This window comes from Branchiostoma lanceolatum, chromosome 17 (genome assembly GCF_035083965.1).
Source record: "Branchiostoma lanceolatum isolate klBraLanc5 chromosome 17, klBraLanc5.hap2, whole genome shotgun sequence".
Classification (NCBI taxonomy): domain Eukaryota; kingdom Metazoa; phylum Chordata; class Leptocardii; order Amphioxiformes; family Branchiostomatidae; genus Branchiostoma; species Branchiostoma lanceolatum.
Genome location: NC_089738.1, coordinates 17,609,774 through 17,626,497, shown reverse-complemented (window position 1 = coordinate 17,626,497; position 16,724 = coordinate 17,609,774). Strand labels below are relative to the sequence as shown.

At 42.0% G+C, this 16,724-nt stretch overlaps 1 protein-coding gene across 3 annotated transcripts in view; it reads left to right on the top strand.

The window, feature by feature from the left end:
• Positions 1-11,592, top strand: part of LOC136422395 (sodium- and chloride-dependent glycine transporter 2-like) — an 87,027-nt gene extending 75,435 nt beyond the window's left edge. For all 3 annotated transcript variants that reach the window (XM_066410138.1, XM_066410139.1, XM_066410140.1), the window contains 9 exons: positions 3,519-3,653; positions 4,148-4,251; positions 4,691-4,815; positions 5,211-5,323; positions 5,692-5,826; positions 6,320-6,419; positions 6,793-6,893; positions 7,535-7,708; positions 8,389-11,592. In XM_066410138.1, the coding sequence (XP_066266235.1) occupies positions 3,519-3,653; positions 4,148-4,251; positions 4,691-4,815; positions 5,211-5,323; positions 5,692-5,826; positions 6,320-6,419; positions 6,793-6,893; positions 7,535-7,708; positions 8,389-8,538 (1,137 nt within the window). In that variant the 3' untranslated portion in view covers positions 8,539-11,592. The remainder of the gene's footprint in view (positions 1-3,518; positions 3,654-4,147; positions 4,252-4,690; positions 4,816-5,210; positions 5,324-5,691; positions 5,827-6,319; positions 6,420-6,792; positions 6,894-7,534; positions 7,709-8,388) is intronic.
• The last annotated feature ends 5,132 nt before the right edge of the window (positions 11,593-16,724 follow it).

Here is a 16,724-nt window from a genome sequence, read left to right as displayed (position 1 = left end):
TGGTTGTTGCTTCTCACCCGAGTTGCATGCCACAGTACGTTTAACGGCTCAAGTTCTTAGGGTAGGAAGGTAAACTGTGGTTCAATTTTCGTTGTTCCTGTCCAAAAAAAAAGTGGAATTTCACTTTGTGTTGAACCTGTATACACTGTATATAACATCATTTCGTATTGTCCATGAAGAAAGAACAGTGAAAGATTGGCTTACGGTACTGTACACAGGAGGGAACATTTTTCAATCCAAGTAATGGTTGATAAGGCTACATTGTGATAGATGACAAAGAATGTCACACAACCTTTCTCAGGGTCACAGTTTGCCACATTTTACCTTTCGAGCCATTGGTCAGGAAAACAGGTCAAATGGACCAATGGCTGCTTAGATATTCTAAACAAATGGAGTACCATACTGGCAACTGGGGCAGTGGTCTCAGGTCATTTAAATATTGATTAATTGAGTAATTGATTGATTGATTTCGTCTAGCAATGATCTGGAAACACTGACAAAGTGACCAGGCCGTTTTCATTATGAGGCCGTAATTTAGTGAGAGGACAGCATGAAAACAGAGGGCTGGGAAGAAGACTTGAATCCAACTATATTCACGCCCTGAATCTGAGTATCGAGGTTTAGACTTCCCCCCTGGCTTTGTTGCTAGCCTCTACCAGGCCCCGCCGATGGCTGGAAAAATAGTAGAAATTGGCCGAATAGAGTGAATAGTATCCTAAGGGAGTCGGCTACAGAGGATGGCAAATGGTCCATGCCTCCGTAGCCGAATCCCTTAAAATACTAATATGCGGGGACTGGTAGAGTCTACTTTGTTGCTTTTCCAGTTGACTATTGTTATCTTTTTATCCGGGAACCAAGAAATTAAATTGGTGTTGCCTTAGCAAAAGATGGAAAGAAAACAAACTTTGGATGGACCGAGTTCCCCGTTCTGTTTGTCCTTGAGTCGTTAACGATCCGTGCGCACGAGGTAACGAACGGAAGCTAATTACTGTTGGACACAGCCGAGAGGCCCTTAAACACAAATGATGTATCGATTACTGAGTCTATTCGGTCCGACGGGGAGTGAGTTACGAGTGTGACTGGCATGTTTACATCACGTACTGAGTCGGCTGGTATTGCAGTAGTCTCGTCTTTATTTAACGAAAGACTGGGCCATCTTTTTGATTGGTGTTTACAGTTTCACGGCTGAAGCGATTCTACTGTACAGAAGTAATTACATTAAAAGTGCTGTCATGAATTCGAAGTAGAGAGGTCACCGGGAAAACCAGAAAATGTTTTTTTAATCTGAAAACCAAAAAACTTACCTATTATGACCTAAGATTTGAAGAAATGTGACAAGAGTAAATGTTTGGGTCTGTTTTGGTCTAAGATTTGTGACAAGAACTGGTATTCAACTCTTGTTTTGGCCTGAGGTTTTAAAGGAATGTGACATGAACCGATGTTTGGGTCCGTTTGGGCCTGAGGTTTTGAAGAAATGTGACAGGAACCGATGTTTGGGTCTGAATTTTGAAGGAATGTGACAAAAAATCAAAGTTTTGGGTCTGTTTTGGCCCTGAGATTTTGAAGAAATGTGACAAGAACCGATGTTTTGGTCTGAATTTTTGAAGGAATTTGACAAGAACCAAAGTTTCGGGTCTATTTTGGCCTGAAGCATTGAAGGAATGTGACAAGAACCGAAATTTTAGTCTGTTTTGGCCTGCTGTAAAGACGTGTTATGGAACAGAGCTGTTTTCCAATGAGGCGACTGGACAACACCTGGTCCCCTTACAATCCAGCTCAGCCGGGAAATTGTATTGAACAAAACCCCGGCTAGGGAGGCATAATCCTCCTTTCAAAACTAAGCAGAGGAAGTTCTGCTTGGCTGCGTACATCTGCTGATTTTTTTCTTAAGAACGTCCCAAACTTCTTGGGCAGTACAAAACAATGGGGATAACAAATTTTGGCAATGTTGCAACATTGTTTTTAGTGATCGGGAGAGGCACTGTATGGTTATGTACATCTGCTGATTTTCTTAAAAGCGTCCCAAACTTCTTGAGCAGTACAAAACAATGGGGATAAAGAGTTTTGGCGATGTTGCAACATTGTTTTCAGTGCCAGGGAGAGGCACTGTATGGTTATTTACATCTACTGGGGTTCTTAAGAACATCCCAAACTTCTTGAGCAGTCCAAAACAATAGGTTTAAGGAGTTTTTTCTAGATGTGTTATTGCAGTATGCTTTTCAGCACCAGGGACAGACCCATATGATAGTTTTGCATGGTTTAATCTTAGGAACATCCAAATTTTCTTAAGTAGTACAAGGCTCCAGGTTTTAGGAGACACTCTGTCTTTAGCAATGTATTCCTGCAATATAGTTTTCCGCACCAGTTATCAGACAAGATTGTGGGCTGGGAGGAAAATTTGCATAAGCAAGGTACAGACTTTCTCTTTGACTGCAGTTCAGTATCATAACCTTCGCCAGAAAGATTGTGTTTTTCCATAGCATTTGTGTGTGTGTGTGTGTGTGTGTGTGTGAGTGTGTGTGTGTGTGTGTGTGAGTGTGTGAGTGTGTGTGTGTGTGTGTGTGTGTGTGTGTGTGCACATGTATGTATATGGATGAACAGAGGGCCTGAATGGATTGTCTTGATATTTGGTATGTGGGTAAGTCTTGATGAGACCTCAAAATGATTAGATTTGGCCCCCAAGCGATTTGTTTAAAAAAAATCTGAGAACCAAAAAAATGAATTGTTGTGGCCGAAGGAAGATATGAAGTCTGTCAAGGGCTGGGTAATAGACTGTCACCCTTCGCTTAGGTCAAGAAAGGTTGCCGCCGGGAAATTACCATATAAATTGGACTAGGAGGTTTTAAACGTTGCTGACTCACTGACCGTATCTTGGGCCGTTGCCGACGGCAATGGGCAGACGTTCTCCGGATAGCTGTCTGGGCAGAGTGTTTTCTGGATAGCTGTCAATCATTTTGGGCTTCTCCATAGAGACGTTATAGAAGGGAGGACAAAATGTCATCAGTGTCAGATTTTACCTGAGCCCTGGGCAATTGATTTGTTGGTTGTTTCAAAAAGCTGATGAACTCGAATTTTAACAACTGTACCATGGTTCACACAGTTGCAGGGAATGAATGTAGCCAGACACACATTTTCCCCTGCCCTCTGTTTTTGCATTGTCCTCTTCGTATGTTTTATTTCATTTTACTGACAGATGTCTGAGAACTGAAATGAATTGATAGATATGGTCTAAAAGTGGGAAATTTACTTTCTAGCACAATTTAGATTCTGAGTTTGACCTGTTGGCATGTTTCTTGTAGGTTACATGTATTAACTGATATTGTCAGTGTGCTCCAAGAGTTGCGGATAGGCTTAGGTTCTGCATAGTCTGATTTTGATATGTTTGTTTCGCACAGGTTGTTTACTTCACGGCGACCTTCCCGTACTTCGTGCTGGTGATCCTCCTGATCGTGGGCGTGCTCCAAGTGTTGTGGAAAGTCTGATCTTGACGTGTTCGTTTGTTTGTTTGTTTTGCACAGGTTGTTTACTTCACGGCGACCTTCCCGTACTTTGTGCTTGTGATCCTCCTGATCGTGGGTGTGCTACAAGATGGCCACCTGGACGGCGTGCTCTTCTTCATCACACCTAAGTGGGAGAGACTCAAGGAGGCTAAGGTAAGATCTTGCATATTCAAGGAGATTGGCACAAGTACAGCTGAACAAATATAACAAGTTAATTCAGAATCATAGTTGAACTGTAAATTGCCAACACAAGAATTGGACTTACCCAAATTTTTGACTGATCAGCTCTAGTGTTTGTCAAGGAATGAGCAATCCACTGCTTCTGTAACGTTTCGTAATGCAGATAGAATGTATGACTTGGTGAACAGTGGATCATATGTTTATCTATTTATTTGTTTATAAATCTTTAGAGTGGTCCCTTCAGTTAACTGAGTAAGTTGATTTCCAAGGGAGCCAATACAAAATCATAACAAATCAGGATACAAAAAAAGGATAACTTAACATAGACTGAATAAATGTTGGCAATTCACAGTTCAACTTGGATTCAGAATGACTTCTACCAACACAGATGAACTTTTTTTATTTATTTATGATGAACTTTTAAGTGACTATGAAATTTAAAAATGTCATTCTTTGCACGTTCCCAGGTATGGAAGGATGCTGCCACCCAGATCTTCTACTCCCTGTCAGCAGCCTGGGGCGGCCTCATCACCATGGCCTCCTACAACAGATTCCAGAACAACTGCTACAAGTGAGAATTTAGTCCACATTTAACAACTGCTACTAGTACCAACTTAGTCCACAGAAACTCAAATTTATAGATAACTGCATCCTTTGGATGCTGAAAATCAGATGCTAGAGGGTAAAAAAAAACACCAGCTCATTTTGATGACAATTAACACAAGTAAGTTCGACAAATCTAAAAAATGACACATTTTACCCAGTATCGTAGAACATTTTACCTTCTGTGGTTTCTCTGGAGCCAGCTTCTGAAACTTGACACGCTCTTCACAGTGTTTAAATTGTTACAATCAGTTGTTTTGTTCTATGGAACCAGGTTCCGAAACTTGACACCTTCCTTACAGTGCCTAAAATGTTGCATTCCCTGGGATTGTTCTATGGAACCAAGTTCTGAAACTTGATCCCTCCCAACAGTGTCTAATTTCATATTTCATCCTCCCCCCTCACAGAGACACCCTGATTGTGTCCCTGATGAACTGCTCCACCAGCATCTTTGCTGGCTTCGTCATTTTCTCCATCCTGGGCTTCATGGCCAAGCAGATCGGAGTGGACGTGGATGATGTGGCAGCCTCTGGTGAGTAAAGAAGGGAGGGAAGGAGGGAAAAAGGGAGAGGGGGATCGCGGAAGGAGGAAGGGAAAAAGGGAGAGGGAGGGAGACGTGGGAGGGAGGGGGGAGGGAGAAAGTTGATGAATGGTTGATTATTGGCAGCCTCTAGTGAGAGAGAGAGTTGGTGAATGGTTGATTGGGTGAATGGTTGATTGCGATTTGAATGAATTATTGGTCAAATGAGTGTGAGAATCTTCAGATAAGAGAATGTTGGTTTTTGTGATGCTAGTCGTATGAGCTCTCTTGCATTTTACACGAAGATTGACCATTGCTGCCTTGTACCTGAGAGCTACTTAGCTACCTTAAAGTGTTGTGCTTTACAAAATGTAAAACTAACTGACACATCTTTCTTGTTTGTCCAGGGCCTGGGCTTGCGTTTATTGCATATCCCGAGGCCCTCACGAAGCTGCCCGTGCCCCCGATATGGGCCATCCTCTTCTTCCTGATGTTGCTGACACTCGGCCTCGACACGCAGGTGAGAATAGAACACCTGTTAATTGTTTTGTTGTTGCTGTTGACTTTGAAGTGCCTAGTGGCACATAGGGCAACAACTTTCCTTGCTGTTTCTGTAGCAGTGTATATTTTTACGGGGAGGGGTTGCTAGCCCTTCCCCTTTAATGTGCTTGGGGCACCACTGCAAACACAGCACCCCCATTCAAACCTCCGCATGTAAAAGAATCAAACACACTTATCGTGAAGAGTAGTGGTGACCAGGTGTGCTTGTAACGAGCCGTAGTGAAGCCACATTGCACTATTAGCTAACGAAAAAGTGGCACACTTCGTCCTCAGTCTGAGGTTTGACCGATTTACATTTTACTGACGTGGTTCTTCCTGGTTTTCCAGTTTGCCATCATCGAGACGGTTGTTACGACAGTTTGTGACCAGTTCAAGATCAAGCACACAGGGATAAAGAAGACGCTGAGCACCCTGGGATTCTGCATCCTCATGTTCCTTCTAGGACTGCTGTGTGTTACGAGGGTGAGTTCTCCGGAGAACTAAGTTCTTTGTCATTTCTGATAACAAAGCAATCTTTTATGTTTTTATCTATTTTTGCATTGTGAGAGTTTTTAAATCTAAAGACACATATTCAAATCAGTTTGTGGCATTGAGTCTATTGAAATCTGTTGTACTGTGAAATATGAGTAACTTATGATATATGACACAATATCTAGAGCATTCCATGACAAAGTTAAATTTGTTTTCAATATGCTTTGGACAAATAGATATAGGCATCACGGCAAGCAAGCTATCTGTTGCAAGATCTGTTGATAAAGATTCTGCTGCTAAAGGTTCTGTCCCTAAAGGTTCTGTTGCTAAAGATTCTGTTGCAGGACTTTAGAGGATATATCTAGAGCATCTCATAACAGAGTGATATTTATTTTCAATATGCTTTGGACAAATAGACATAGCCATCACAATTGAGATACAATATTTAAAAAAATCTGCTTTTCTCTCCCCTCTCCCGTTGCAGAGTGGACTGTACTGGGTGAACTTGATTGACAACTTCGCTGCCTCCTACTCGCTCATGGTCATTGCCATTACTGAGATGCTGGGAATCTCGTGGATCTATGGTCAGTGGTTCTTACTTCATCTTCACATACAGGAGGTTCAGAGTTCTAGATAGTGCATTTTACTGTAACAGGTCACCAATTAAAGCACTGGACTATGCATGCTTTGTACATCTAGAGCCCTTTTAAAAAAAAAAAAGTCAAATCTGAATTCAGCAACCACTGAAGGGACTGAGAAATAAATAGCTGTTGAGGACAGTTGATTGCTCAGGACAGGGTGGGGTTAACCATGTAAAGTTGGGTGGGACTGTTTTAATGTGTCACTGGAGGTGGTTGCCCAACCAAGATTGAATGTTCATTTCAAAGGAAACTTATGGTGAACAAAGTTACACTGTTTGATCTGTTTGCTTACCCTGTTTTTTTCTTCCCCACACAGGCATTAACAACTTCTGCAGAGACATTAAGATGATGGTTGGGTTTGAGCCGGGGTGGTACTGGAAGGCCACCTGGGCCGTCATCTCACCTGGCCTGCTGATCGTAAGGCTTGTTTTTTTGTTTGATTTCTTGTTTAGATTGTCGCATTGCTATTTGTCTTAGAGTGTGTAAGGTTTTTAAGTTAATACATTCATCTCCATAGCTTCATTCATCTCCATAGCTTCAATCATCAATCCACCAAGTACTGTAGAAGCATCCTCACGAGATAGCTTTAAACAACACTGACAGCTAGATGTGCAAAGGTTAGGTGTGACAGGTCGTTCAGTGTATTATAACCAGCTGCTGCCGTGCCACGTGCCTGCAAAGCTGGTATGTTATGCTGAAGCATGGTTATACCGTCTATACAGAGACAGAAACTGGCATATTATGCCAAAGGTCAGTTATACCGGCTATGTAGATACAGATACAAAAACGTCTGCTGTTGTTCTAATCATATTCAGGTTTTGAATAAAGAACCTTGTTATCCAGTGACTTTCCAATCTGATGAAATTATTCACAGACTCTTGTTATGTCTTGAACCAAGGGTAGGACATGCTATTGCCCGATCTGCACCTTCACTTGCCTCAGGTCCAATGGACTTGTCCAACCCCATCGAAAACACCTCTTCACAGAGGCTTGTGTCCCACAGACCCTTGTTACATGTATGTCTTGACCTCTTCCTCCTCCTCCTCCGCTTCCTCCAGTTCATCTTCATCTTCAGCCTGGTGGAGTACACACCGCCCACGTTGAACGACACCTACATCTACCCCGGCTGGTCGCAGGCCGTTGCCTGGCTCATGGTGCTGTTCGGGACCATCTGGATCCCTGCCATCGCCATCTACAGGATCGCAGTGTCGCCGGGAGACACCTTCATGGAGGTTTGTTTGCTTGTTTAGAATATCCACTTGTAACATACATCTGGATCCCAGTCATCGCCATCTACAGGATCGTAGTGTCGCCGGGAGACACCTTCATGGAGGTTTGTTTGTTTAGAATATCCACTTGTAACATACATCTGGATCCCTGCCATCGCCATCTACAGGATCGTAGTGTCGCCGGGAGACACCTTCATGGAGGTTTGTTTGTTTAGAATATCCACTAGTAACATACATCTGGATCCTTGCCATCGCCATCTACAGGATCGTAGTGTCGCCGGGAGACACCTTCATGGAGTTTTTGTTGTTGTTATGGTTGTTCTGTGGTTTTGTATTTGCCATAGAGTCGGGGAAAAACTTGCTCTAGAAATGTGAAGTTACTTTGAGACAGGCATTACAAAAACTTTCACAGAACACAACACAGACAAACTGTAACAGTACATGCTGCTGTAATTTTGTCTGATGTAATCTTTACAATTCTTACCGCTTACTGGTCCTTTGACCGGGGGTGGTCGTGGGGGCTCAATACAACTCTGCACTTTGCCAAACTAAATAAATAGATTAATAAGAATGACAAAGACATTCAGCATACATGTACAGCATGATTGCTATGGTTCACATGATCAACTTCAGTTTCACACTTGATTAGCCTGAACTGACATACTTTTCTCGGTCCATTACAGCGTTTAAAATTCGCCTGCAAGCCTGCGCCGGACTGGGGCCCGTACCTGAACCAGCATCGTGAGCTCGACTCCGAACGGTACAAGCCGAAACCCGATCCCTCCAAGCAGATCGTCAACGATCCATACGCAGACGTTGGCACCAAGATTTAACATTTAAACTTCGACCCCGCACTCAGGGAAACCTGTTCTATGTAACTATGGTAACCGTAACTGTGGGAACCAGCCCGCACCACCACCCAGTAGTATATGTAATAACTCCGGTGAGAGACCCTGTAATAACTCTGGTGAGAGACCCTGCTGCTCAGGGCGGGGTGAAGTTCTAACATTCGGAAAGTCGTTGTAATTTCGACAATGTATAAACAACGTTGGGGTGGGGCCCTTAGCTCTGGTAAGTGTCGATAGTTTGTGCACGGATTGTAGTAAGAAAAAAACTTTAGGTCGGGTTTGGGAGAACAAAAAAACTACTGTTGGCCGCAATGTGATGGTAGGAATGGACCTTGTAGTCTCTGTATCATTGAAAGGGACCGTTAAGGTAGAAATGTCGTTAAATCCTTGAAGACTTTGACAAAGAGAGAGTGAAATCGTAACCAAGGGGATCAAAGATTCGTGAGGAAAGTTTCGTTAAGCGGACTAACTGAAGCCATATATGGTATCCTGAAACGTTATCGAGACCTCCTGTACATACAACTGTAGATCGTGCTTTCGACGTTGACTGTACCGTAATATTCGCTGCCAAAAAATTGTGATAATATCAGCCTAACCCCCGTGCTAGCGCCAGCTTGTGCTTCGGATGTGCTGTACATTGCAAATCGTGTGCCATTGTGCAAGATAACAAATGTATGCCATATTCCCCTGTAGATAGCATCGCTTTCAGACATACTGTGCCAAGTGGAGTTTTATCCCTTGTTTTTGCAGTTTTAGAAATCTAGGTGGCATGTCCGCTTGTAAGAAAAATACTTGCATGATTGCCGTGAAGGTTTTTCGGTTTTAGTGCTATTTATAAGCAAATTCCGGTTATTCTTAACTTATTATGTTTGGACTTTGCAGTTCTTAAATACTACCCGCGGATGCTAGAACTGTATATGTATATAAATAAATGTTGGTGTGAATTTTGTGGAAATTAATGTTTAGAAATGGCCCCAGTTGTTTTACTTCCTTGTGGAAACATGATTTTTACATAGTATAAGAAGAGAACATGTCTGTTTTAACTATGCTTAAAAGTATTATCTTATGTATAGACACAACTCTATTAACTATTATGGTACTCTAATTGCAGTATGTAACCAAATAAGGTAAAGGGTTTTCAATGATATCTTCCATTGTTATCGATGAAGCTAAAAACTGTGTTGCCGTAATATTTTTGGCTTAAAATTTTGGCTTTCAAATGTGTTGGAAAAACACATGTACGAACAATGGTGGAAGGTTTTGTTTAAACTTGTTACCTTCTATTGCGTTCATGACGAATTGTTGATACCTTGTACTTCAGCAATTTCTGCCAAAACTATCGGAGAAAAGCAAAGAAAGCATGAAGAATCATTTGGAAGAGGACAAGACCATTGTCTTACTATTGGTCCTTAAAGACAAGTCTTAATGTTAGTTCTTGTAAGTCTTAAGCAAAGAGCCTAAGATCTTAAAGCGCTGCTGATTGGAATGGACAAGATTTAAACTCAAGACGATTTCGTCGTCTTATCTTGGATTTCTTTAGATGAGAAAATTCTGTGCAAATTCTCCCATTTGGCCTAGCATGGTTGTTTAACCCCTCTCCTGCTAAGTTATGCTGTACAAAATGTAAACAATGCAGATGGGGTGCATCAGTGACTTCTTAACAGGGGAAAGGTTTAACAATAGATTGCTTGAAGAAAAATTCAATCTATTTAAAGGAAATCTTTAAGTACTAGTATATTGATGAACTGATGAGAGAAACGCTTCTTTTTTTCGGAGTAATTTTTGGAACATTTTAAGAAAAGGTCTATTCTGATTACACGAAAACTACAAACAACTTCAGACTATTTTTCAGAGCAAAGACATGTAATTTGGTTGTATATAATGTTGTTTCTCTACCAATAGATAGCCTGTATTTTGATCACATGACTACAGAAGCCAATGGAATGGGTCCGCTCGCGGATCACATGACAATGAACCAATGACTACGCGAGGTACTTCCTTGACCTTGACCTTGACCTTCACTGTTACCTCAGCCAGAAGACGAGTTGTGCGGAAGTTTAAGTTTCTTATTTTCCCGGCGATTTCTGGAAGGTTTTGTGATGTTTCTGTGTGTGTATTTTATGAAAGGGGAGTCGTAGAGAGGGTGCCATAATATCGATGTGTGTACTAGCTGTGATGTAAGTGTTTGTGGAAACATTAGGATAACAAGAGTAGGCAGGTTGCACTGTTAGGAGTAGTTTTGTAACAGTTGTTCGTTCCTCCAACAATTTCAAGTTTTGTGTTGTCAGGGTTCCTGTACTGTATTTTCCTTACAGTAGCATTTCAGTTGACGATTGTTGTTAGGCAACGAATGTGATCTTTTGAGAAAAAAACTATGGATTTGTCAAAAAGCGTTTTGTGTTAGTTCCATGCCATGCTTGTGGTCACGAAATGCACACATTCTTGTCAGCATTTTGAGACATTGTTCAGTTTCATAAGTGCATTGGCATTGAAAATTTAATGATGCATCATTGTTCTCACAGGGCCACTGGCACAATGCACCTTTTTTTCAAACCATCTGTGTTTAAGATCTTGGATACGAGTTTTGGATACGAAACATATAATACATTAAAAAAGACTGTTATTGTAAAAAAAAATGCAAACTGTATATCATTTCAATTTGTCCAACCTAAACAGATCAATGTACGTTGTTGTATCCAAAGATTGGTTAAGAACCACGGACCATCGATCCAATGGATTCCCAGTATCTCAGTAATGGCAATGACCAACTTTGGAACCTGTTACTTTGGATTCACACATGAAAAAGTAAACTTAGCTGTTGTGCAAAATTTCTTTTCAGACTTGTGGAAGAGTAAATGTGATGATTGGCCCCGAATGTTCACTATATTTCTAATGAATCATTTTTCGTTATATTTAATATACTGCTGGATGTATATTGATTGAAGAAACGGATGAATATTTCGTTGCATCTTGAGCCCAGTGATGTTTGGTTTTGCATGTTGTTGGTGAGAATGTACAATAAAAAAAACTTACATTAAAGCTTTGTGGCTGTCTTTTCCTTCTCTCATTGTAGAATAACGCAGCATATAGCTACTCTCCAAGCAGAGGTTCGGCTTTTTTCTGACGTATCTTTAGGTATTTTTGTCGGGCCTCCTATTTTGTCAAATTTTCTTTATGTCGTTTGGCTTGGCGACAGACCTATCCACATACCAAATATCATCGCAATCCATCCAGAGTTTCTTGAGTTATGCTGACTACAGAATCCGGAAACACACGCACACACAGACAGGCAAAAAAGTATACCTCCATTTTCATGTCGGTAAATAGAAAGCCCGACAAAAATGTCAAAAACAAGCCTAACCTCTGCTTGGAGAGTAGCATATACATGTAGCATCCTAAACGTTTTGGGGTGCCACAGAAACGTGATCTTTTGTGTTTTGGGTGATATACATTGTAAACCAGAACGGTCCACCTTAAACAGCTACTACGTCAGAACTAGCCACAAGCTCACGAATAAGAAGAAATGAACTTTCATTTAAAACCCCCATAAGAGCCCATGTCGTTTCCTCAGTCCCGAAATGAGCAAAATATGTGAACGCTTCGTTAGTGCATACCCCAAGCAGAGGTTGGTGGAGAAGATTGTGACCTTTTTATCATATGCCCCCGTTTTCTGTCGGCAGTCTCCCCGGCCCCCAAGAGTTGATGGAGAGTGTCGACAGAAAACGGGGCATATGATAAAAAGGTCACAATCTTCTCCGCCAATCTCTGATTGGAGAGTACGGTTAGTGAGCCTTGTCGGAAGGGGCACTGGACATTGGAGGGGGGGGGGGGGGGGGGGGTGATCATGATGGGATGAATTTCCCCCTTTTCAATTTTAGAAAAATGAAAGTTACGTCATTTTTCGACATTCAAGTCGTCACTGTATACTCCTTACGATCATTGTTCTATTCCTACTAAACGCCTTCGCCATACGTTGCTTCATTCTCGAGTTAACGTGAAAACGTGATTTTGAGACCAGCAGTTTGTGGTCAGAGCCTTTGAAGAAGTAATAAAGTAGAAGTAACTTATGGGGGTTATTGACCAAAAGTTCCTTAGTTGTTGTTCTTGACCTTGAGGCTGCCTCGACTAAGTAGCAGTCAGGAATGAAACTTTGGCCTCGAATACGAGAAGTCACTTTTGGTTACCGACAGGAGATTCTTTGCGTAAACAAAATCGGGAGTCCGTGGAAACGATATGTTTTGAGTCATACCATTATTTGAAGCGTTAGGGTAGGTCTGCAGACCGGGGTTCTTCCGCTAGGTGGAGCAGAGTGTGTGTGTGTGTGCGTGTGCGCGTGCGCGCGCGCGCGAAAACTTGTTACAAAAGTGCAATATGTGAAAGGCGTATCAACTTTGAATGTTGCAAACACAGGCGTAAAATTAAACAACTGAGAATCAACCGCTCCTAACATCTGCTTGGAGATAAGTCCTAATCAAACTTGGAGGGTTCAGTGCAAAGGTTGACTATAATACTATAGCAATAGCTAAAAACTGTTGTGGATAGACTGGTTCTACCACACATACCTACACACGTACACCATTGTAAGACCTTGGATCCGTGCCATCAGATCACGACTGTGCGGCCATCGCTTTCCAAGATTCCCAAACTTCCTTACCCAGGTAGGACATACTTATAGAAGAAGGAGAACTTTATTGCGCGACAATTGTAACAGGTACACTGTATGGCAACGTACGTACATGAAAAGTTGACAAATACAGAGAACTAATCTAATCTATGGCTAACAGTAGAAATAATCTAAAGGATATCTATAGTTCAATCTCAAAGGACGCTGTTTTCTGACAATGTGAACGCGCTTAATTTACAAAGTTAGTCGTAAAGCTGTTACGTGTAGTTAAATCGTGCTCAGAGAGCATATGTTGATGGCTGTTGTGTGTTTACGTCTCCGACCTTGTTACTTGGTGAACTCAAGTTTTCAGAAAGCTTTTCCACATTTCGCAACATAAGAATAATCTCCAAGCAAATCTTTTGCTGCGAAATTGTATGATTTTTTTTGTTCGCGGGGAATTAATTTCGCGGTTGGAGGGAAAGGAGTTCCCGGTACCGGTGAGCAAAAAGAAACGAATTCGAAGGTCTCCAAGTCATATTTTGCAGGACGCAGCAATGAAGCATAGATCGTGTCACGTTCGATAAGTGCTCAAACTTGTACACGAAGTCGCTGATTTGGGCGGGGGAAAGTGTGGCAAAGTTGTTTTTCTTTAGAGGTGAATGGCGTGACCAGATTAACCTGTGCGATTATGCATTTTTACGAGTACAGCGATCTTGCGGCGTCGCATAAACACAGCTAACCATACAATTCCTTGGCAACCTTACTAGTCTAGAAGAGACGGAATCTTACAATAATGGAGGAAACGTCTTGCTTTTTCATGAACGTCTTAGCTGCTTGGAACTTAAGAACTTCAGACTTGTATGTGTGTCCATCGTCAGTTTTTTTGTCACGTAGCCAGATAATTGAAGGTCACGACGCCCGACCTTTGACGACATTTGTGGCCGTTTAAATACGTCGCTGGCATTCTGCCCTTCGGCAATAACATTCAACAAGTGGAAAGACTTGAATTCGTGCGAATTTGGTGTGTTCGATCGATTGGACTGCTTGCGGAAGAGTGAATGAATGAATGAGTGAGTGAGCATGAGTGAGTGAGTGAGTGAATGAGTGGATGAATGAATGAAGGAATGCGCGAGTGAATGAATGAGTGCGTGAGTGAATGAATGAATGCGAGAGTGAATGAATGAGTGCTTGAGAGTGAGTACGTGCGTGCGTGAGATGAGTAAGTGAGTGAGTGAGTGAGTGAGTGAGTGAGTGAGGAGTGAGTGAGACTGAATCGTGCTAGAGAGCATATGTTGATGGCTTTTTGGAGCAGTCCAGTTGGTGATACCCGCTTAACACAAAAGGTGACCTGGACTACCTTACTGCCATTGAATCCGTGTGTGAAAAGCGATGTATGAGCACTGTTTTCTTAATCCACTATCTCACTGGACCCGCGAGCGAGCGAGCGAGCGAGCGATTTGACAGAGCGCTCAACGAATTTCATCGATGAAAAACGAATCTTTTTACGCTTTGTGTGTTTTGTTGTCTTTCAAGTAAGTTCTGCCAGTTCTTTCCTTAGTCGTTTCAGACAACATCCGCTGTCTTTTGTCAGTGACTAACTGTTTCAAAATTTTATCCAGTTGCTAGAGTAACTATTTTTGGCGTACTTTATTACCTGGATGTCTAGCCTTCATCAACATGCGAGAGAAGTAGACTAGAATGTGTATTACTACAGTTACAACAACAAGCGGGCATAAGTTTATACAGCCAAGAATCAGACACTGTTATAGTTTAATCATAGTGATTCATACACGTTTGGTTTGTGACGGAGGTGTGTAAACGGGGCTTCCACTTCGTCGGGCGGTGATATTGAAAATGCAGAAATGTTCGCGGGGATTTAATTTTGCGGCCGAGGTAGAAAATAGAGTATTCGCGGTGATTTTTAGTTAAAGTTTGAAACAATAGTAGCGCTACGGTCACACAATGGAACGGCTTTTCGCGGTGGTTTAAAGTTTGCGGTAAAGAGTTCACCGCGAAAACCGCGAACATAAAACCACCGCGAACATTTCTACATTTACAGTATCTTATTTGGTCTGTGGAGGACATGTAAATGTCAAAGTTGTTTTTCATTGGTGAATGATGTGACCAGATTAACCTGTGTGATCGTGCATGTTTACGAGTTCGTTGACGTGTATGTGTGTGTGTGTGTGTGTGCGCGCCAGCACGTAGACAGTAGCCTCTACCAGGCCCCGCGGATGGCTGAAAAAATAGTAGAAATTGGCCAAATAGAGTGGCAAACTGTACCCCTATAGCAGACTAACTCCTCTTGCATGTTTTTCTGTCTATTTTGGCCAATTTCTTCTCTTTCCAGCCGCCTCTGGAGCCTCAAGTGGTAGAGGCTACGTAGAGAGGGTTGATTAGCCACAATGGCTCAATGATGTGTTGTGTTACGCCGAAGGGCGGCTATACAATGTACAGATCTCTTCATAGATACACTTTGCCTACGTGCGATATTTCACGACGAGGGAAAAACACACCACAAAGAAATTGTATCCTCCGCCAGGCTTTTCAACCCTACCGATATTACGCCATGCGACGCCGCAACTTATCTAAACAACTTTGTTCTTTAAAGGAAATGCCAGACTTGCATAATTTTTCTTGTCAGTTCTAGCTGTATCCAAGCTTCGAAAACATGTACACCAGCCATTGTTTCCACCGGGTCAGGTGCATAGTAAGAAAACTGCTTTTGAACTTCACATATCGCTTGAACAAAGCATGGTGGTGTCCATGGCATTGGTCTATCATTATCAGGGAGCGTGCAAACATGGATCTTTTCAGTCTTGCGTCGAAGCCTGGGGCATTGTTTCAAGCGGGCATACATTCCCAATGAAATATATTGCTGACATGTTGACAAAAGGTAGCCTGCTACCGGAATTCTATAGAGTGGCGTTCGTTCAATTCGCGCTTTGGCCTTTGTTAGTCTGGTGGGGGCTAAGTTCAACGAGCTACGGGTTAATGATTAAGTCAGTTTATGATTGGCTAAGTTCAACGAGCTACGGGTTGATGATTAAGTCAGTTTGTGATTGGTGGGTTCATGACTAGTTAATGATTTGTCTGCTGTGTGATTGGCTATGTATGACGTCACATTTCGAACTTTCTAGGCCCCACCTAGTTGTAGAAATTACTCTGCGTACAATCGACCCACAGTAAGTTACTAGTACTGCTTTTGGCATAGATCCACGAGAGACGAACAGGTTTTAAAAAAAACTGAGGGCCCATTTTCAAGTGTTCTATACAAGATAACAGGTGAGTTCGTCCTTGATAGTTATGATAAGAACTTAAGGAAAAAAACAGAAAAGACTTGATCGTTCTGTACCAGTTTCTACCAGACAGAATATTTGGGAGAATATTTACTAGAGGGTAGGACACCATAGGGTTTCATTTGCAGGGTCAGGGGGGGATGTTAACCTTCGCGTGGACTGACTCTCCGGGCCAATTATTAATTTTTTTGCCTAAAGTGTACGATTCGTACCACCGTAGGAACGTCTGGTGAAGGCTAGTTTTGGACACAAACGTGATACAATTC